This window comes from Astatotilapia calliptera, chromosome 4 (genome assembly GCF_964374335.1).
Source record: "Astatotilapia calliptera chromosome 4, fAstCal68.1, whole genome shotgun sequence".
Lineage (NCBI taxonomy): Eukaryota > Metazoa > Chordata > Actinopteri > Cichliformes > Cichlidae > Astatotilapia > Astatotilapia calliptera.
In genome coordinates, this window is record NC_137425.1 from 1,115,893 (window position 1) to 1,137,028 (window position 21,136).

General features: G+C 48.2%; 2 protein-coding genes across 15 annotated transcripts; one reads left to right on the plus strand and one right to left on the minus strand.

The window, feature by feature from the left end:
- The first annotated feature begins 6,926 nt into the window (after positions 1-6,926).
- Positions 6,927-11,551, plus strand: thoc6 (THO complex 6). Of its 2 annotated transcripts, none has more exons than XM_026163859.2 (13): positions 6,927-7,085; positions 7,554-7,645; positions 7,766-7,830; positions 8,385-8,488; positions 8,569-8,606; positions 8,962-9,010; positions 9,381-9,452; positions 9,721-9,823; positions 10,155-10,204; positions 10,292-10,354; positions 10,689-10,799; positions 10,882-11,010; positions 11,343-11,551. In XM_026163859.2, the coding sequence occupies exons 1-13, from the start codon at positions 7,071-7,073 to the stop codon at positions 11,421-11,423; spliced, it is 972 nt and encodes a 323-aa protein (XP_026019644.1). In that variant the 5' UTR covers positions 6,927-7,070; the 3' UTR covers positions 11,424-11,551. The 2 variants fall into 2 exon arrangements, with proteins under 2 accessions (XP_026019644.1, XP_026019643.1); XM_026163858.2 differs by lacking the exon at positions 6,927-7,085 and adding an exon at positions 7,119-7,420.
- Positions 11,552-11,911: 360 nt separating this feature from the next.
- On the minus strand, positions 11,912-21,075 carry med15 (mediator complex subunit 15). Of its 13 annotated transcripts, none has more exons than XM_026163857.2 (18): positions 20,937-21,072; positions 19,031-19,124; positions 18,545-18,596; positions 17,978-18,001; positions 17,646-17,810; positions 17,162-17,439; positions 16,011-16,304; positions 15,557-15,670; positions 15,118-15,240; positions 14,822-14,922; positions 14,502-14,629; positions 14,157-14,291; positions 13,589-13,652; positions 13,251-13,317; positions 13,009-13,166; positions 12,769-12,935; positions 12,591-12,689; positions 11,912-12,244 (listed from the first exon to the last, which is right to left on the minus strand). In XM_026163857.2, exons 1-18 carry the CDS (start codon positions 21,002-21,004, stop codon positions 12,108-12,110), a joined length of 2,268 nt encoding a protein of 755 aa, XP_026019642.2. In that variant the 5' UTR covers positions 21,005-21,072; the 3' UTR covers positions 11,912-12,107. The 13 variants fall into 13 exon arrangements, with proteins under 13 accessions (XP_026019642.2, XP_080156150.1, XP_080156147.1 ...); XM_080300024.1 differs by having other exon boundaries at positions 15,533-15,670; XM_080300021.1 differs by having other exon boundaries at positions 13,009-13,317; positions 15,533-15,670; positions 19,031-19,271; positions 20,937-21,075.
- Between the last annotated feature and the right edge of the window lie 61 nt (positions 21,076-21,136).

The window sequence follows — 21,136 nt, forward strand, 5'->3', positions numbered from 1 at the left end:
GCTCACATTTCCCACAAACTGTGTTCGTCCTGCAGATCCTTCATAAAAACACAACATCAGACAGCACCGATGCTTTGGTGTCAAAGTTCTAACAAACAAACCAGTGTCGAGTCGTCATTTTAAGATGGAGCATTAATGCGATCCCGAGCCTGCTGTGAATGAAGTGGGCCAGCAGCTCTCCCCTCACAGACTCTGAGGAGGTCCTTCATTAAAGTTATACAACAGCTCCATGAAGCACCAATAAAACGTCATGAAATCAATAAACATATTGATCTGCAGAGCACGAGGATCAGACGAGTCCCTGCAGGAACAATCAGTGTGAATGCAAACCTCAGCTGGTCCATTCATCAGTCAGCTGACTGTCAGAAAAAACAAACTTATACCAGAATAAAAGAATATAAAGTAATCCCAAAAGTCCCATCAAGTAATACTTCACAATAAAAGTCTAATCAGATCTAATCGACATGTTTCAGTGTGAGATGGTGGAAAAACCAAAAAGTTTTAAACTGAAACAACATTTTATCAGCACTTTTTCCCTTTTTTGTACAAACTTTCCCGCATTATGAAGACTGAATACTGTTTATCTCCCTTTTGTTGTCTTATATTTATTATTTTCATAATATCACAATGTCTCTTAACCCAGCCACATGGGGACCACGAGCCAGTGTAGTCCTGGTTCAGATAAACTGGGAGGGTTTTATCAGGAAGTCCATCTGATGTCAGAGCAAACATGCACATCGTAAAGATGAGATGGTCAGGTTAACGAGCACCTGTGCTCTGTGTGGAGCTGATGGATGAAGAGCAGGATGGAGGAAGTGAGGTCAGCCGAGGTTATCACAGCTAACTGAAGCCAAGTGTGAAAAATCCTTTTAATCAACTCAAGTAAAAATTGAATTATTTTTGTAAACTTGCAAAACAAAATAAAACAAAATAAAATAATAATAGAAGGAAAGTTTGGTGAAGAGGAAATGTTACTATGTAAATATTGCAATGAATTCTGTCCTGACTGGTTTCTCTCTACATCCAAAATCCTGTTTTATTTTACCTGCACTGACTCATGCCAATAATAATACTTAGAAAGACTAAAAGTAAGAAAAACTTGAACTGAATTGAAAGTCTTTATTGTCATTATACATAGTATAATGAGATGCACTTAATATAAATATAAATACACAGTACAGTACTTGATGACAGAGACCGACAGGCAGAGAATTGATGATATTTCAGTACAGATTACTTGTGTGCAAGCGAGGGCGTAGATTTGGTTTTGGCGTTGGTGGAGACGGATGATTCAACCACCGACCCCTGCCCCGTTTCTTCTTTTTTCCTTTTTGTTTTTGCTTCTTGATAAAATAAAGGAGAAATATACTTCCCTGCATATGCTATTCTACGTGCTTTTAGACCATTTAAAATTACAATTCATAGTTTTATATGTGAATTATAACTATGACTAAATGACTAAGTATTTTAGGCTACGTCCACACGTACCCGGGTATTTTTGAAAACGCAGATGTTTCTATGCGTTTGCATCTTTCGTCCACGCGTAAACGGCGTTTTCGGTCACTGAAAATGGAGATTTTTAAAAACGCCTGCCAGGGTGGATATTTTTGAAAACTCAGTTTTTGCATTTACGTGTGAGCGTCAAAGATGTGCGCCTTTTTTGACGTCACACTGTGCCCATGTTATTGTTGGGGTGAAATGAATTTCTACAATACTGTTACTGTTACTCTCTGCAGTGTTTAAATGCTCACATATACACACAGTTACTGTCCCTCCACACATACGACTCGGTTCTGCTTCTATGCCCCAGCTTTGTTTACTTTTTCCCACCGAGGCTTCTAGACTTCTGATTGGCCAACATTTCTGCACGGTTAGGAATCTAGCGCCACCTGCTGCTTTGGCATGTTCATAGCAGCGTTTTCCTTCGTTTCTGCCTTTATGTGTGGACGGGATTATTTTTTAAAACGAAAACGGAAAATCTCCGTTTTCAAAAATACCCGTGGACGTGTGGACGTAGCCAAAGACTAGTTTACTTCAGTCATATTCAATATAAATCAGGTGTCATACAAACATAAAAATAGAGTCATGACAATAAAGAATATGACTTTAAGGACTTAACAACATTACTTCAGTTACACCAACATCTCTGACACATCAGCACTAAGGAAACACTGAATGACCTGCTGGGTTTTGTCCATAAAACTACTCGTCTAAGATTACCACAAAAGATCTCTCAGCAAAATGATGCAACATTTTAGGCACTGTTGCCCCGATCAACTCAGTGAGCTGGGATTTTTTAATTCTAAACATGAACTACTGTTACAGCAACAGACATGGACTACATGTCCCACACAACAACTCAATGTTCACTATGTGAAGCAGCCAAACACAGGCCTGCTCCTCTCACTAACTGAGATAAACTGCTGGCATATTGGTTTTACATCTATACTGTCCAGTCTCTCCTGGTGGACAGAACAACAGTAAGACATTCCACATACATGCAGTCACACATGTGCTTCAAATACAGTCATGAACCAACAATTCAATTCAATTCAATTTTATTTATATAGCGCCAAATCACAACATAAGTCGCCTCAAGGCGCTTCATAGATACAGAGAAAAACCCAACAATCATATGACCCCCTATGAGCAAGCACTTTGGCAACAGTGGGAAGGAAAAACTCCCTTTTAACAGGAAGAAACCTCCAGCAGAACCAGGCTCAGGGAGGGGCGGGGCCATTTGCTGTGATTGGTTGGTGTGAGAGAAGGAAGACAGGATAAAGACATGCTGTGGAAGAGAGACAGAGGTTAATAACAGATATGATTCAGTGCAGAGAGGTCTGTTAATACATAGTGAGTGAAGACGAAACACCCAGTGCATCATGGGAATCCCCGGCAGCCTACGTCTATTGCAGCATAACTAAGGGAGGATTCAGGGTCACCTGGTCCAGCCCTAACTATATGCTTTAGCAAAAAGGAAAGTTTGAAGCCTAATCTTGAAAGTAGAGATAGTGTCTGTCTCCTGAATCCAAACTGGAAGCTGGTTCCACAGAAGAGGGGCCTGAAAACTGAAGGCTCTGCCTCCCATTCTACTTTTAAATACTCTAGGAACAACAAGTAGGCCTGCAGGGCGAGAGCGAAGTGCTCTAATAGGGTGATATGGTACTACAAGGTCATTAAGATAAGATGGGGCCTGATCAAGTCATCATCCAATTCCACCTGTGATCTTCTGTCACCATTACTCTCTGAGCTCTGTGTTGGTTCTGTCACCTGACAAATAGGACATACATGACAATAAGAATAAAATGTGTTTCTGTCACTTTGTGCAGATCTTGACTCATCAGTAATGTTTGTAGCGTGAGTGCATTTTTAAAACAATTTGTGCACACTGCACTACAAGGTGGAATATTTGCAAAATCAGGACTACCTCATGACATTTTGTCTCAAAAATTAACCCTATGAATATGTCAGTGCCATTAGGATAAAATTATTGTGTCACCAACATTTTAACGTTAGACATATAATTCTAACAGCCTCTGTAAACTAATATCCTGGCTCGCTCGAGGCTGCTGTTTTCTCTGACAGTTTCAATCAAAATTAGAAATGCTGCTCTGAGACTGAGAGAACTAATAGTGCTGCATGTTTCCAAAACACGTTATTCATGGTTACATACAGTTTCAGACTGATGTGGGCCAAAGCCTAGCACTTGGCTTTAAGTGATTTACAGTAGAGCAGGGCGATATGATCAAAAATATTTATCACGATATACATTTGAAAATTTGCGATAACTGACGATATAATTGTCACAAGAAAAAATACTTTACAACTCCACAACTTTATTAGTGCAAAACCCATCAATGTATTTTCACTTAAACAAGCAGCTGTTACTTGTCCAAACTCCTCGCTGACAGTTTAACCAAAAGGCATTTCCAGTGGAAACTGGCCGACACATCCTCAGCATAACCATGTATAACATCCACAAAACTTAAAGAGGTTATACACACACAACACTGTAATATTATGCTGAAGCACAGTACGTATCACTCCACGAGGCTCCGCCTACGACAGCCGTAACGCTCCAACAATCCATCAAGCGGTGCGGCTTCGTAGCTTAGCAAAGTCATACTGAAACATTTGACAGATTTTCGAGCGCCGTGCACATAAAATCGTTTCGAGGTCAGTAAACACAACCAGAGTTCAGACATAAGGCACACGGGATTATAAGGGGCTCTGTCGACTTTCAGAAAAACCAAAGTATTGATTTTAAGTGCGCCGTATTTTCCAAACAACACGGTAATAACGACGGCCCGCTAGCATGCGCTACCAAAAATAGTGCTTTGTTGTGTGTCTGACGGACGAAAGCTAAACCAGTTCCACACCACTGAAGCTGCAGCATTTTTACAAACCAGTTCTGGTTCATCGTTTCATTCAACGATCGGCTTTTGCTCTTCTCGTTCTCCGTCATACTTTTTCCGCCATGTGCGTATGAAAACAAAGGCACAGCGCATGCGTGTTTTACCCATGTTCTAATAATAATGGATTGGATTTATATAGCGCTTTTCAAGGCCCTCAAAGCGCTTTACAATGCCACTATTCATTCACTCTCACATTCACACACTGGTGGAGGCAGCTACACTCTCACATTCACACACTGGTGGAGGCAGCTACAGGCGTAGCCACAGCTGCCCTGGGGCAGACTGACAGAAGCGAGGCTGCCATATCGCGCCATCGGCCCCTCTGGCCAAGTAGGGTAAAGCGTCTTGCCCAAGGACACAACGACCAGGACAGAGAGCCCAGGGATCGAACCGGCGACCTTCCGGTTACAGATGCGATTCCCAACCCCCTGAGCCACGGTCGCCATACTTCATTTTCTCATCGTTGCCCAACATCATACCAGTATTACCGTGAACGGTATGATGTGGCCCAGCACTAACTTACAGGTTTCTTTGAAAAATACTTTCTTATATCCAGGTTCTTCCTCTTTGCTGCCATCCTCCTCGCAGCGCAGGTTTGCCGCTGCTAAAACTAAACAGAGCTCCCTGAAAGGCTCAGCCAATCATACTGGCCATATTTGTCACATGAGGTAGGACTCCAGTAGAGAACTAATTTCACTCTTTCTGCACCGCTGGGTGAATGAGACGTTGACAGATCTTTTTTTTCCTTTCTATCGGGTTTGATTTCTCTATTGGTGGGGACAATTCAATAATCTCTAAATCTACGCCCTTGTGTGCAAGTTTGAGTTGAGTATGGTGATAGCTTTGGGGAAGAAGCCTTCCCCGAGTCTGTTTGTTCTGGCCTGAATGGATTTGAAGCGCCTGCCAGAGGGCAGTAAGTTGAAAAGATGGTAGGCGGGGTGGGTAGTGTCCTTTGAGATGTTTCTGGCCCTGCTGAGACAACGGGAGTTGTAGACAGCAGACAAAGAGGGCAGGGGGCAGCCGATGATTTTTTGTGCTGTGGACTGAACCAAACCGAAACAAGAAAATGTGCTCTGGAAACTAAAGCGAATTAAAAACTCAAAATGAAATAAAAATAAAAAATCATTTGAGAGTATAAAACTATGATAACTTTGAGAGCAGCTAAGACGAGGGTGGAGAGTGGAAAGGCGACTGGTCCAGATGAGATCCACCGTTCTGCCATGAACTCCAGTGAATATGATGTCGGCCCACCGTGTGCAGCTGGACGTCTCCTGGAAGGATTTCCTCAGGTTCAGGAGTGTTTATGGGGAGTGTTGATCATTCTTCCAGAAGCACATGTGTGAGGTCACGCTGGTGTTGGAGGAGAAGGCCTGGCTCACAGTCTCCGCTCTGATTGGTCCCAAAGGTGTTGGATCAGGATGAGGTCAGGACTCTGTGCAGGCCGGTCCTCGTGATCGTGATCGGTCAGTCCGGCGAACATGCCGCAATTGTTCTAGAGTCCAGTAGTGGCGTGGTTTACACCACTGCATTAAACACTTGATGATGTAATGCTTGTATGCAGCTGGTCACCATGGAAACCCATTCCAAAAAGCTCTCTGCGCACTGTTGTTGAGCTCAGATGAAGGCCACGTGAGGTTTGGTGTCTGTAGTAACGTACTCCGCAGAGTCAGCGACCTCTGTGCACTCTGCGCCTCGCACCACGGTCGACCACTTCATAGCTGAGCTGCTGGCGTTCCCAGTTGTTTCCACTTTGTTATAATTCCACTAACAGCTGACTGTGGAATGTTAAGTTGTGAAGAAATTCCACAGCTGGACCTGTTGCACAGGAGGCATCCTATGGTAGCGCCACGAGGGAGTTCCCTGAGCTCCTGAGAGCGAGCCCTGCTTCCACACATTATTTCTGCATGCCTAGCTGCTGACTTTAAACACCTGCGGTCATGGAGGTCATGGAGGTGACTGGGACACCTGAATTCAATGATTTGGATGGGCGAGTGAATACTTTTGGCAGTACAGTGTACCTCTGTGGGTGTGGAGAAGTCTAGGAGAGAGGATGACGCTGGTGAGCCACACCACCAACATGTGGCTTTATGCTGAGGAAGAGCTGTGACGTTAGACCTGATGGAGAAATGTAGATGAGAAGGAGCTTCTGTGTGTTTGTGGATCAGAGGAAGCAGATGACTGACGGTACTGCACGAGGAACCATGAAGGAGTATGTGAGGGTGGTGCAGCATACGTATGAGGACAGCGCTGAGGTGGCTGAAGGTGGAGGTGGGAGTACAGCAGGGATCTGCTCTGAGCCCCTGCTTTTTTGCAGTACTGATCGACGGGATGGCTGATGAGGCCAGGCAGGCGACTCTGTGATCTGCAGGAGGAAGGAGGGAGGATGATGATTAATCTGATGGCAGGAAGAGAAGAGGAAGAGCTCAGAGAAACTTCGTGGATGCAGTGAAGGAGGACGAGCCGCTGAGGAAAAGAAGCGTCTTGCCGCTTCTACACTACATCTCCCAGAATCCTCTGGGCTGGTGTTGGTGACGTCACATTCCCTCGCCCCGGTCCGCTCTTTCCCTCCTCTGTTTAAGTTTTGGTTCCTTTGCTTCTGTTTGGGTGTTTGTGCCTGTTCGTTTTAAAGGAGCTCGGTGTGTTTGTGGGAGCGGCATGGGTCCCGTGGAGGTGAGGCTTGCTCCGTTTATCTCACCGGAAACAGGAAATAGAGAAACCGGCTGATGTTTGAGAGTAAAGCGAGCTTCGTGCTGAACGATAGAAACAAAGAAGTGAACGAGCTCGGATTAGTTCCAGGTTTTACCGGAAAACAAACTCCGTTAAAAATTCCACTGAATTTAAATTCGAGTCTTTAAAAAGTTTCAGGCTGAGGTGAATGTGATGTGCGATAGATTTACTGACCGGAAGTGATCAGTATTAATAACAACCTTTGTTCCGAGTCATCTGTTTATAGAGACATGCACGTTCATTCACAAACTGTTTATTTAAAGCTGCTTTACACTCAGGTGAATAAAGGTGACGTCACATGACTGAATGTCCTACAGCACGTGGTAACTAAGTGTCCAGATGTCCCTGCACAGGTGTGGCTGCTCACCTGTGTTGTGGCGCTTGGACTAACGCACCTGTCTGTGTCTGCAGCTGCTGCACATGTCCGTGTTCTCTCAGAGTTTCTCTCCCTGCGGCCGCTTCCTGGCAGCTGGAAACAACTACGGCGAGATCGCAGTGTTCAGGTGAGTCAAACGCACCTGGTTCGACTTGGCTGCGAGGGCCACACCTCTTATTTTTTTTGGACATGTAGTCTGCCAATAAAGATTGAATTGAATTGAATTTGTCACTACTGTTTTTTTCAGTTTGTCTGCAGCTCTGAGTCCAGACGCCACCGCGCTCAACCAGAAACCTGTTCTGACCTTCACGGGTGAGTGTTCGGGCCAAAGGTCGCCCTAAACCATCCGAGCCTCTGCAGTATGGCGAGGGCGTCACAGGTGTACCTGCTGGTGTTTTACACCTGCAGACTCGAACAGTGGCATAAAAAAATAACAACGTGATGAGAACCCAGGAAGTCTGAGCTCACTCACATGAAAACACACTCACCTTTCCAGCCTTTTGTTTGATAGATCCAGACATTTGTCTGTTTCCCGTCACACTGGACGCTCTTGTGAGGCGCTAAAGCGTCAGTGTGTTTGGTGACAAACATCTGCGTCATGCTGAAAACACGCTGGAAATAAAGAATCAGTGAAAACGTGAAGGTTCCAGCTGATTTTAAACCAAAACTCTGGATTTAGCCTGCAGGTGGAGTTCCAGGTGTGTTTGTGAGTCAATATTTTTGAGGCTCATTTTATTGTGATTTTTTATTTGCTGCCCTGTGACGAGTTCTGGTTTCATTGGGACTTTAGTGGCCGTTTATTGTGTCCGTGTTGATGTTGGACACACTGTCCTCACAGATTCCTTTTTGGTCTTTTTGTCCTGCAGCTCATGAGGGACCGGTCTTTTCCCTTCTGTCCACTGACTGCCACCTGCTGAGCGCGGGAAATGGCGAGATCAGCGCCTGGAGCTGGAGCGAGCTCACCAAGAAGGTAACCTGGAACGCCTTCAGGGACACATAGATGGAGAGGGAAAACGAGTTTGCCTGATTTTTGTGTCTCTGCTTCCTCAGAACGTCAAACCTCTGTGGACCCGAAGACCGAACTACAAGTGAGAACCAGTCTTCCACCCCTGCCTCCTGTCTGCCTCCTGTCTGCCTCCTGTCTGCCTCCTGTCTGCTTCCTGTCTGCCTCCTGTCTGCCTCCTGTCTGCCTCCTGTCTGCTTCCTGTCTGCTTCCTGTCTGCCTCCTGTCTGCCTCCTGTCTGCCTCCTGTCTGCTTCCTGTCTGCCTCCTGTCTGCCTCCTGTCTGCCTCCTGTCTGCCTCCTGTCTGCCTCCTGTCTGCCTCCTGTCTGCCTCCTGTCTGCTTCCTGTCTGCCTCCTGTCTGCTTCCTGTCTGCCTCCTGTCTGCTTCCTGTCTGCCTCCTGTCTGCGTCCTCACTCACGCATCTGCTGTCTCCTTACAGATCCAGCCTGGAGATCCCAGAGATCAACTCCATGACCATCAACCCCAGAGTGAGTACAGCTCCACCTGTCTGCTCTGCTTCTCTTCATCGCGTTAAAGCTGGCCCGCCTCTACGAGCAGAAAACACTCGAACCTGAAATAAAACACAAACCTGTGACAGTATGAAGAATATTCTCCTCCTCATCATCCTCGTCGTCAGAGCCACCCTTTTACTAAACCTTTATTTGTTTTTGGATGTTTTATTGAGGTCCTTTTATTATTCTGACTTCTTTTCATTCTTTTTGAATGTTATTTAATTTTTTGCTTGTAGAAGGGATGCAGCTGCAGTCGGGGCCTTTTCTCCGATGATAATGAGGATAGTTGTCTTTCTGTCGGACGTGTCGCTCCGACGTGTAATGAGGAGTTGTGTTTGTGTGTCAGGATAACAGCCTGGTGGTTGGAGGAGGCGATAACAACATCCATGTCATGGACCTGGAAAACGGTGTGTTCAAGGTGAGTGGGGAACAACGTTGACTCCATGTTTTCTCCTTACAGCACGTCGCTGTCGTGTGTGTGTGTGTAAATGCTGACTTCTGCTGTTAACGTGTGAGTCTGTGGGGAACGACTCACTGCTGGAGCCTCTGCTGGATGTCAGAGGAACTGCAGGTTTTATGCCTGGACGTCCGTGTGTGCACTGAACTGTTTCAATCTGATTTTCATGGCAGCGTCTGTTGGGGGAGTTCTGTGTTTCCATGGTGACAGGTTTGTGTTTTGTCTTCAGACGGTGCTTCAGGGTCACTCGGACTACGTCCATTGCGTGACTGTAAGAGAGAGGGAGGCGGAGATCCTGTCGGGGGGAGAGGACGGAGCAGTGAGGCTGTGGGGTGAGTTCACAGGAAACATGGGGCTGTCGGGAGGATGATGATGGTGAAGATGGTGGCGAGGAGTAGGGGTGGGCGGTATAAACAATATACAGTAGAAACGATATGAATTTGGCCAACGTGGGGTTTTGACTATACCGCTCTACCGTGATGGCGCATGTTGATGATCTCATCAAGCTGCGCCTATATATCGTTACTGCACATGCTTCAAATTATACCGCAATATGGATTTTAGGCCTTATCGCTCAGCCCTAGTGAGGATGATGATGATATTAGTGACGATGAGGATTTTGGTGATGGAGGTGATGATGAAGGTGATGTGTTGCTGTTGCAGACAGCAGGACGGGTCAGTGTGTTCACTGCATCGAGGTCTACAAGTACGAGGTGAGTGCCGGAAAGCGTCGCAGACTTCCTGTGATGATGTCACTTCCTCTTTATCTGAGGATAAACACAGGTGTGTGTGTGTTTCAGGTGTGTGCGCGTCCTCAGTACGGTAAATGGATCAGCTGCGTGACCACCGACTCCGACTGGATGGTGAGAAAACGTTTCCTCGCATCGCTGTGACTCCTCCCCCTCCTTTCATCAAAGTTCACTTTGATGAAAATGATGTCATCTTTGATCTTTGATCACAGCTTTAACCATGAAAACCTCTAAAGATGAAAGTCTTATTTCTGAGTCAGACTGACTCTGTGAGGACTCGTGTTGTGTTAGAAACAGGTGATGGACTCCAGGTGAGTTCAGGTGACGTTAAACTGCGAGATGAAACGTTCTCCTTCGTTCTTGTTCTGAGGGTTGTTGTTTTTACAGATGTTTCCTTAGATTCCAGATGTGTAAGATTCTGAACATGTCTGACTTCCTGTTCTCACAGCTGTGCGGCGGCGGACCGTCTCTGTCTCTGTGGCACCTCCGCTCGCTGTCACCGACCTCCATCTTTAACCTGAGCGGGTGCCAACGACAGTCCACCTTCCATCAGGACTTGGTGAGGAAGACGCTTCAGTCAGTGTTTGTCCATCTGTGCCGGTGCTCGCTCTGGTTCACTTCCTGTGATGCATTTCCTGTAGATCCTAACGGTGGGTGAAGGTGCGTTCGTGTCGCACTGCCTGCTGGGCGGCGAGGTCAAAGCTCAGATTCCCTGCACGCCACAGAGCCTGAACACGCTGCAGCTCAACAACAACAGCACCGAGCACCGGGTGAGACCCTGAATGCAGCACGCACATCCTCACGCAAACACGGAGGTCACATGACACGACAGGTTCACGAGTGAAGTTTAACGCGTTTCACACTTCGCTATTTCAAAAGTCCACATATCACACCTGAGCCGTGACAAACTGAGCGTGTGCAAACACGGCGGGACAGTACAATGTGGCTCAGTGCTGATTGGTTGAAGCTGGAGAAGACAACCGGAACATCCTACACATTAAAAGTCAGCAAGGGGTGTGGCCAGAAGAGAGAGGATGTGAATGAAGACAGAGCGACGTCAGGTTTTTCCCCCCAGTGTTAGTGAACGTGTTGTGTGTTTCAGGTGCTGACGGTCGGCGGCAGCAGCGACCGTATCGACGTGTTCACCAACCTGTCCTACAGAGCGTTCTCCCTCAGATTCTGAACCCCGAACTTCATGAGACCCCACGCACGATAAACTGTCTGTTCATTTTCCATGTTTTTATTTGTTTTTGGGCGTTTTGTATCAGCTATCTGTGAGCTTCTTTAAAGAATAAACATATGAAAATAAAAGCACACCACGCTTCACTCTTCTTCACCAGCTGAGCTCTGATTGGTTAAACCAACCAGCGAAGAGCCCACCCTGTGATGAACAATTGAACTTTGATGTTCTGATCACAGGTGTGCGCTCATGAAAGTGTTCCCAACTGAAATCAGCGCTGTGACGCTCCTACGAAAGCTTTTAGATAAACTTTATTAACACAGCACACACGCACACTCTGCTGTCAGTTCACCGGTTTGTTTCTGATTAGTCACATGCTGGAAACTCCGCCTCTTTCACTGACACAGATGAACCTGTGAGTGAACAGGAAGTAAACGGCTGATTGACAGGTGTGTGTTCACACCTGCAGCAGGTAAACAGAAAACAGCTGATTGGACTGAAGTGAACACATTTTATTTAATACAAAAAGACGTCATACAAAACAGGGACTAAAACTTTATTTAAACTAACAGAAACAGACTCATGACGCATTCAAGGAGCAGCAGAGAAATCGGTAATGGGTTTCGGCTCTGATGACGCCCATCTGCAGGTCTTACCCAGCATGCACGGGGAGCAGTGGGCGGGGTCTCAGGCTGCAGACAGGCAGGCCTGCTGGACGCTGCGAGCCCAGGTGTTGAGCAGCTCGGTCACCGAGTGTTTGTCGGGCAGCTGCAGCAGTTTGGACGTCATGTTCCTGTGAACTGTCTGCAGGAAGCTGTTCGCACCTGAAACGCACGCAGTCGATGATGTCATCACCACACGTTCCCAGATTTAAGTTTGAAGACAAAAAGACTTTAAATGTCCGACGGCCATCTGATAGAAACGTTTCTACTCTGACTCTATCCTCCCTCTTCAAGGCCACGCCTCTGTGTGGCATCCTGATTGGCTGCCCCTCACAAACGCTCTTATTTCCTGCTCTAATTTAGACTTTTGTGAATTTATGCTTTTAAGAGTGTTTTCACCTATTTATCTGCATTTTGTTTATTAATACTTTTATTGAGCCTGTGGACGTCTCTGTGGATGTGCGGCTCTATTGGGTGATGAAAGATGGCGGTGGTGGGCGTGTCTTACCGTATTGCTCTCCGTCATCGGCCCAGTGCGGACTCTGGTCGGGATAATCGGCAGGAACACTGAGCTGCAGCGGAGGAACGCTGGGAAGGTTTTTATCGTCTGAAAGAAAAATCAAACACCAATAAGGTTTCACTGTGTGATCTGAAGTGGGCGGAGCAGTGGGGGGCGGCGTTCTCACCCAGCTTGCAGATGAGGTGCACGGTGCCGTTGTTGCTGCAGTACGCGGGGTCGAGGTTGACGAGGAACTTGACGTCGAGGCGCGCCACCTCGCCCTGCAGGATGTTGGGGATCGTCTGCCGCTCGTCGTCCTCGTGCTTCCTCTTGCGCCCGGAGATGTTCGGCCCCCTGAGGAGGACGCGACGCTGTGAATATGACCTCTGACCTGTAAAGTGTAGCGCGACGTGTGTGTGGTACCTACATGATGGGTGGTCCGTGGATGGCACTCATGGCGGGGGCGAAGGATCGGTAGAGGGAGTGGTTGAAGACGGGCGAGCGGATGTTGGCCATGACGGCGTCCAGCAGCGGCTGACACAGGTACTGTTTGTTGGTGGCCACGGGCGGGGGAGGGGGCGTCGGCTGAAAGGACAGGAAACACAAACAGAGGCTCAGACTGGCGTCGACCCTCTGAAGATTAGAAATAAGAGGAGGCGCTCGCCTTACCACCGCCATGTCGTTCTTCAGCTTCTCCAAAGCGATCTCACATTTCTGCAGCGTCTTCAGGGGACACCTATAGGTCAAAGGTCAGGAAAAGGAGGTCAGGAAGTGTAGCGAGGAGCAGCAGCTTCAGCTGTGAGCTTGGAGGCGTGGCTGACATCACTTCCCATATCTACAGTGTTTGTGTTTTCCAGCTGTGATCACGCGACCACAGCTGGAAAACGCCGGACTCCTAGTGTCTGATGCGAAGACGTGGAGCAGGCTCTGGGTGGAGGCGGCTAACCACGTCAGCCGAGTTTGGATTGTTTCACGCACAAATCGAACCTGAAAGGAATGAATCCCACCTGGTGCTGGGGTCGGTCAGGATGTTCAGCAAGCTCTTCATCTTACTCAGGTCCTTCTTCCTGTCTGAAAACACAGAAGAAAGCAGCTGAACTTTAACCACGCGTGGATGCGTTCAGGACGGGCACCGGATCAAACCTAAACGATACGCATCCCTGTTCAGGAGCAGAAGTTTCCCTTCTTTCGAGCGATCTGCTGATTCTGTGACTTTGCAGTGGACTCGTGTTTGAACATCATCAACATGAACGACTCGATCATGTGTTTCTTCTTCTCCTCACGTCGTGTCACATGACTGCCCTTCTAATCATGAGCTCCTCGCTTCCCCTCCACTTCCTACCTCGACATCGTCTTCCTGTTCATGTTTCCTATCAGAACATTTTTCCTTTCCGACTCTTCCAGTCATGATCATCGTGCTTTCGTTTCTTTAGTAAGAAGAGGATTTATCCTTTAAATCTCCAAGTGTACCATTACCAAAGATGAACTCCACGAACCTCAGTTTGGGAACCCGTGCATGTGTGTGCTGTGGCGCCTCGGAAGGAGGTTGTGATGTCAGCGAGGCGAGCGGCTCACCTTCGTTTTTGTCGATCTTGTTGATCATGCGGCGCAGCGGCTCGATGTACTTGGAGAGCTGTTTGAGCTTCTCCATGTACTGCTGGTCCTCCAGAGACGTGGGCCCCGCCGGACTCATCACCGAGCTCGGGTTCACTGAAAGTTTCACAATAAAAGCCGGTGAAACTCTGAGGAGGGAAAACAGACGTGTGTTTCACCTTCTCTGACCTCAGTGTGTGTGTAGCTGTGATCGAGGTGCACACGACTGCGCCGCTCAGCGGCGTGGTCAGCGAGCGTGACGGAGCTGCTGCGTTCACGTTATTCTGAGCTCTGTGAAAAGTTCCTTCCAGATGTTTGTGGGGTTACCTGGAGTACTGAGTGGCCCGGGGGAGGGCACGCCGTAGTTCTGGGGGGTTCTGGAGTTGGCGGGGCTCGGCGACGGCTGAGGAGACGGGCTGGGCTGGAAACCCCCCGGAGACGGAGTGGGACCGGAGCTGTGGGAGGAGCCAGAAGGAGTTAGACTTGCTGACAGACATGTAACCTGCGCCGATTCTGTCCTGTGACACCGAGCGGGTCAGAGACCAGACGCAGACGTGAATCTGAACTCGCCTCAGCCAGAGGCTGACAACTGGCTGACCCACTGCTGTCCTGAAAGGTCAGCGGTGTGGTCTATTTACTGGACGTACCTGGCCGAGTTGGGCTGTGAGGTCGGGGGTTGGGGTGACGGCTGCGGAGGAGGCGGCATCGACTGAGGAGTCGGGACCTGCACCGGTGAGGGCGATGACATCTGCTCGAGGTGATTGGACAGACAAGGAAAGACAAACTAGCCAATCAGAGCACAGAGGGGAAGGCACGATGTTTGTGTGTGTGAAGCAGCTCCATGAGGTCGTTAGAAACTGTCTCCACCTCATGAAGCTGCTTCAGACTGAAGAAACATGAGGACGAGCAGGTGAAGGTCAGAGGTCACACTGGGGATAAATACCTGCGGTGTCATGGCCTGCACTCCCACCACGCCAGCTGCAGCGGTGGTGGCGTTTTGAGGAGGGATGGGGTTCAGAGGTGCTCGAGGTAGCCGGGCTGGAATCTGCATCCCAGGACGAACCAGCTTCAGAAGAAACAAAGCACAGGTGAGCAGAGAGGACAGGTGAGACCTCCGTCTTTCTACACCTGTGAGGACCAGCTCAGATGTTCCTGCAGGTTCAGCTTTGTGACTTAAGCAGTGAGAATATCAGGTGTGGACAGTTTAACCTACAGTTAACAGGAAGCGGTCGCCCCGGAGCAGGCGAACCTGTCATTTTGAGTTTCCTGTTTCTGCTGCCGTGAAGCGTACTCCCGACACCTGCTCTACAATCTCCTGCCGTTTGTCTGATCGTCTAAATAACTCAGAGCTGATGAACCTGAGTTTGTGGCGGCGTCCTCACCTGTCCCGGCATGGCGGCTGCAGCGGCGGCTGCGTTGAGCTGTGCTTGCGCTGCGGCCTGCTGAGCTTGCTGCGCTGCCTGCTGCTGCTGCTGCTGCTGCAAGGCTGCACGGGCCTGTTCTCACACACACACACACATAGCAAAGCATGCAAGCAGAGGAAGGGAGCACTGAGAAAATTCAGACCACTGGAGCAGGAACTGCAGACTGATCACAGCCTCTGGTCGGATTTTCATTGCAGACTTCCTGTTTTACTTTGAAAATCTGATTCGCTGCTTTTTCAGGCGTCCAGTTTTTTAAATGACAGCACCGAGTGAAACTGTGCTAACTTATGTTATGAATTACAATCTTAAAAACAATTTCTCTGACTCGATTTGGACTTTGAACGCTGAGACACCGACTGTCTGGCTGTGATTCAGTCGGAGTTACAGAACCAAACCTGCAGTTCTGTCTCACCTGGAAGGCCTGCAGCCTCTGCTGCTGCTGGTTCAGAGAGACGTGCTGGGATGGCATCTGTCCGGCCAGAGACTGAGACACCATGCCCGACTGCTGCTGCTGCTGCTGGGAGTGAGGAGGCATCTGAACCGGCTGAGTCTGAGCCTGGACCTGCTGCTGCTGCACCATCTGCTGGATGGACTGGGCCTGGGCCTGAGCCTGGGCCTGAGCCTGGGCTTGGGCTTGAGCTTGGGCTTGAGCCTGGGCCTGAGCGTGCTGCTGGAGCTGCATAAGCTGCAGCCTGGACTGGTGCATCTGTAATCAGACAAACACAGCTGATGAGTAATGAGAGGAAAGCCACTCGTCTCCCCTCACAGCCACTAGCGATCAGAGCGGTGGTTTCAGGGTGGCCAGATCGCAGCTGTGAGCTCGGGGCACTAAACTTATCCTCTGTAAGGCAACTTAAGGCACCGCTGGAAGGTTAGCTTTAAGTTGATTTTGCAGAAACTGTTGATCACTGAAAGTCAGATTATTTCTTTTGTCTTTAAGACATTCCTGCAGTTTAACTCATTGGTGTGTGTTATCTGGCTTCATGGACAGATAGAGCTGGGTGTCATCTGCATAGCAGTGTAAATGTATGCTATGTCTTCTAATGATACTGCCTAAGGGAAGCATGTATAATGTAAACAGAATTGGTCCTAGCACTGAACCCTGTGGAACTCCATAATTAACCTCAGTGTGTGAAGAGGACTCTCCATTTACATGCACAAACTGGAGTCTATTAGATAGATATGATACAAACCACTGCAGTGCAGTACCTGTAATACCTACAGCATGTTCTAATCGCTCTAATAGGATATTATGGTCGACAGTATCGAACGCTGCACTGAGGTCTAGCAGGACAAGCACAGAGATGAGTCCACTGTCAGAGGCCATAAGAAGATCATTTGTAACCTTCACTAAAGCTGTTTCTGTGCTGTGATGAGCTCTGAAACCTGACTGAAACTCTTCAATAAGCCTCTGCAGATGATCTGTTAGCTGTTTATTTGCTCTCACAGTTTACAACTCATCCCGTCTCTGGATAGAGCTGATTTATGCAGAGAGGATCGGACTTTAATCCCGGCACCTACGCAGCATTTACTCCGCCTGCAGGGAGTATGACCTGGTCTCACCTGGTTCTGCTGCTGCTGGTTCTGGGCCTGCTGTTGCTGCTGCTGCTGCTGTTGGAGCTGCTGCTGCATCTGCTGCTGCTGTGCCCTCAGCTGTTGCTGCACCTGGAACTGCTGCTGCTGCTGGATGGCGTTCTGCTGCTGCTGCTGCTGTTGGATGGCGTTCTGCTGCTGCTGCATGGCGTTCTGCTGCTGTTGTTGGAACTGCTGGAACTGCATGGCGTTCTGCTGCTGCTGCTGCTGCTGCTGCACCAACTGCTGCATAGATCCCGGTCCGCCGACTGCAGGGGGAGAGAGTTGGGGAGATGAAGCAGCGGGCCAGCGTGCGAGGCCAGCTCTGGACTCTCAGACACACACCGTGCTAAAGCAGAGACTGAAAATCAGGCCGGCTCTGACGCCGAAATGTGGCATGTAGACGCAGCCAGCCTCCACCGAACACTCGGAAGATGTGCATTTACAGCAAACACCACATGGAGGAAACACTCACTGGCTTGTGGGTTTCCAGCCACCCCTGCCATGGCATGCTGGCCTATCTGCATCGGCCCCATGGCCCCCATGCCACCCACTGGAGCACCGGCAGGGCGAGGCCCCATGCCAATGGCGCCAGGACCCCCTCCAACCCCTGTCAGGGTATTCAGGGCATTCATGGGATCTAGCAGAAGGGTAGACAACAGACCATATTAAGCAGCTCCAACATGCACAGCAGAAATCATGAACGCCATGAGTCCGGTACAGACCGGTCCAGCAGAGGACAGAACACAGCAAAGAAAACAAATGGGGCGGGGGAGGGGAGACCAGAGAGACACGAAGCCCACCTACCTGAACCTCCATGAGCCTTCTTATCTGCAGAGAGGACACAGCCGTCAATAACTCTGATCAAGGATTCAGGGCTGAGCAGCAGATCCACTCAGCTAAATACACAAACAACTCCTCTATATGAATGTGGAGACAAGCTCCGCCCCTCTCTGAACAGCACAGGTGTGAATAAACAGCAGACATTTACAGGTTGCTGTATGAGCGATGTGAGTCAAAGTCACGTTTGCTGATTTGAAAAAGCGTTTGTACCCACAGGAACGAGACTTCCTGCTCACTCTGCTTTTGTGGATGGAGTCTGTAAAGACTCACTTCCTGCCCGCCGGCAGGTAAATCAGTGAGGGTGCGTTCTGCTCTCAGACCGACTGCTGAGCACATTGTCTTTCTAACATGAAATATAAAATTGTGTTTCTTGTTTTTCCTGAATTTGATGCTCAAATGAATCAAAAGCAACAAACGACCAGATTAGTGCGTGACTGTGACCTGCAGTCCAACGCCAGCTTCACCCATAAGATCGGCGACAGGTCATTGATCTGCGATCACTAAGGCACGATGCGCTCCTCGGATACTCACGGATGTCTCTGAAGTGAATGATCAGCCGGGCCACCAGAGATAAATACTCCTCCTGAGGAAAAACCAGACACATGGTGCAGAATTTACATTCACTGAACGACGTTCGAGGACATTTCAGGAGAACGGCGACATTCACGGCTTCATTTAAATACTTCAGTGTGCATTAAACCTGCTTCTGTTATTCTGCATTTTATCGTGATATAAAAAATGCAGCTCTCTAGCTTCAAACAACCTCTAAAACCAGTGATCTGCTTCCACAAATAAGGCTGATCAAATAACTCGTAAACGGTCCCAGTTTGTAGTTTAATAACCAGTCTGCTGGTGCGATCTGGCTCTCCTGTGTTTGTTTTGTCATCTCAAACCTGCCCAGCAGGTGGCGTTAACACTGATCAGTAACAACTTTCACTTCTTTTGTAAGCCAATCATTTTCAGAAAGCAGCGTCAGCAGTAACTAATCCAGACGCGGCGGCGGTGGGCGGGACTCACCCTGGATTTGGCTTTGACGTAGACGTGGTTCTCCATGTCCGTGCCCGACTTGTGCGTGGTGTTCGAGGTTCCTGCCTTCCTTATGGCCTCTTCGCTGCAGGAATCACACTCATCGTCACAAACACACCTTGATATCTTCATTGGTCTCTGCATTCACCCCCACCTCCCCAGTTACACTCATTCATTCACCGTGAGCATCACATGCATAATTTAAAACCACGACGCTGCACATGAACCGGACCTGTGAGAAGACAACACAGAAACGAGCAGCGAACACGTTAAGTTAACACGGCTCAAATCGCAACGCTGAACCAATCCTGGAACACCACAGTCTGCATGTGGATAAGGATCCTGACGGATAAAGACTGTACGGGGACGTCAGGATCGCTGAGCCGGGGAAACGTAGCTGAACGGGAAAGGTGTTTTACAGGAAGTTATTAATGTATTAAAATGTGTTTATTTTGTTACAACTGCGAGGGCAGGTTTTATATCTTCTTTATTGAAATAAAAGCACTTGTTATCCAAATCTTCTTCTACAACAGTTAAACTAGTCACACGTGCCAGCTGTTTGCTGTAATCTTTGTATATTACAGGTTCTGATACCTAATAATGAAAAAAAGTCTAAATCATGATGAAAAATAACGACGTAGCTTCTATAAATGACCTGTTTGCTGCTGCTGCTGTGGGACAGAGTGGAGGTTCCTATGCTCGTATATTTTGGTCCGACGTTACATGTTCGGATGCTTTCAGACCTCGCTAACTTTTTGATTATTGGCAGAAAGGACATGTCACGTCTTTCCTAAATGCAACAAAAGCTTTTGGATCTTTCCCACCGTCAACAATAATGTTCTGCATAAAGGAAAAACGGCACAGGTGGAAAACAGCAGTGGACCTAAAGCAGAGCCTTGTGGTACACCGCGAGGAGCTGTTGTTTACATCGACATAGAGATTTCTTTCCACTAGAAATGACACAAACGACCTCACAGACTCCACAGCACTGAGTTTGGATGAAGACTATGATCTGCTGCTCTGCTGAGCTCTATTGCTTCTGTTTTTACTCGGACAGTACATCAATGCACTGTATCAGAAGCCTTTGGAGGACAGTTCAAACAGTGTGCCCACTTTAAACCTAATCTGAACCCAGGATCAACAGAGTATCCTGACTCAAACTTTCATAACACCTCTTTCAGATTATTTAGATTCAGGTCTGCCTTTTTTCAGCGTCCCTTATAGGAGTGAATGGAACATTGTGACAGTGGATTTGAACCCATTCAGCCTGATGAGCAGCATTTCTCTCTATAAAGATGGGGACACTCTAATCTTTATTAAAAGGACCTCACTGCTGTAATCCGCTGCTTTCAGGAATTAATCCACACATGTTCACGACCCACCTGAAGAAATCCTCCGGTTTCGAACCGACGACCTTTCCCGTGTTAAACCAAAGCAGCCCTGAGCTGCTTGTTTTTTACTTTCCTGACTGTGTACGAGCAGAAGAGCGGGAGCGTCACGTGATCTCACGCTGACTGTAGCCGCTTATTCACACTACACAGCCTGACTTTCAGTCATGCAGGTGAACGTTCTCACAGCGCAGATAACTGTAACTCATTAGCTTCAGCAGCTAATGGTGCTAACAATGAAAGTTGACAGAAATGATCTGTTAGCGTCATTTTGTCCATTTTCTCTTCGCCGAATAGAAGCCACCATCCGGACCTTTCGTCCTCTGTGTCCCGTCGTGTCATCAGATCCGAGCTCGCTTTGCTTTTTTACCGGTTTTTCTTAATTTAACGTTTTCTAAACGCCTGCTCAGACATGACGCATTTTCTAACAGCGCCGCCTTTAGCTTAGCCTGAGCGGCTAACACAAACCAAAACAGTGACATTAAACAGAACAACAGAGACTTTCTCACATCTGAGCCACGACTTTCTGTCGGAACTGTGGGCTCCTCCAGTCGCTGTCCGCTCCCGACATTTCCATGGCGCCGAGGAGGTTTTTCAGGAGAACTGTGGCAGAATTCCTGGATGCTTCCCCTCTGTTCTTCCTCCTTCTACTACGGGATAATGGCGGCTTGAGTCAATACGCGCTGCCGCCGCCTGCTGGACGGAATAG

Excerpts from the sequence above, each read along its gene's own strand:
- med15 (XM_080300020.1), bottom strand. The coding sequence starts at position 21,004 with ATGGAAATGTCGGGAGCGGACAGCGACTGGAGGAGCCCACAGTTCCGA. Across the intron at positions 18,002-18,544 it reads CATTCACTTCAGAGACATCC|ATAAGAAGGCTCATGGAGGT; the intron begins GTGAGTATCCGA and ends TCCTCTCTGCAG. Across the intron at positions 15,671-16,010 it reads AGAGGCTGCAGGCCTTCCAG|GCCCGTGCAGCCTTGCAGCA; the intron begins GTGAGACAGAAC and ends GTGTGAGAACAG.
- thoc6 (XM_026163858.2), top strand. The coding sequence starts at position 7,373 with ATGCACGTTCATTCACAAACTGTTTATTTAAAGCTGCTTTACACTCAG. Across the intron at positions 7,646-7,765 it reads GGCGAGATCGCAGTGTTCAG|TTTGTCTGCAGCTCTGAGTC; the intron begins GTGAGTCAAACG and ends TGTTTTTTTCAG. Across the intron at positions 9,453-9,720 it reads TGGAAAACGGTGTGTTCAAG|ACGGTGCTTCAGGGTCACTC; the intron begins GTGAGTGGGGAA and ends TTTTGTCTTCAG.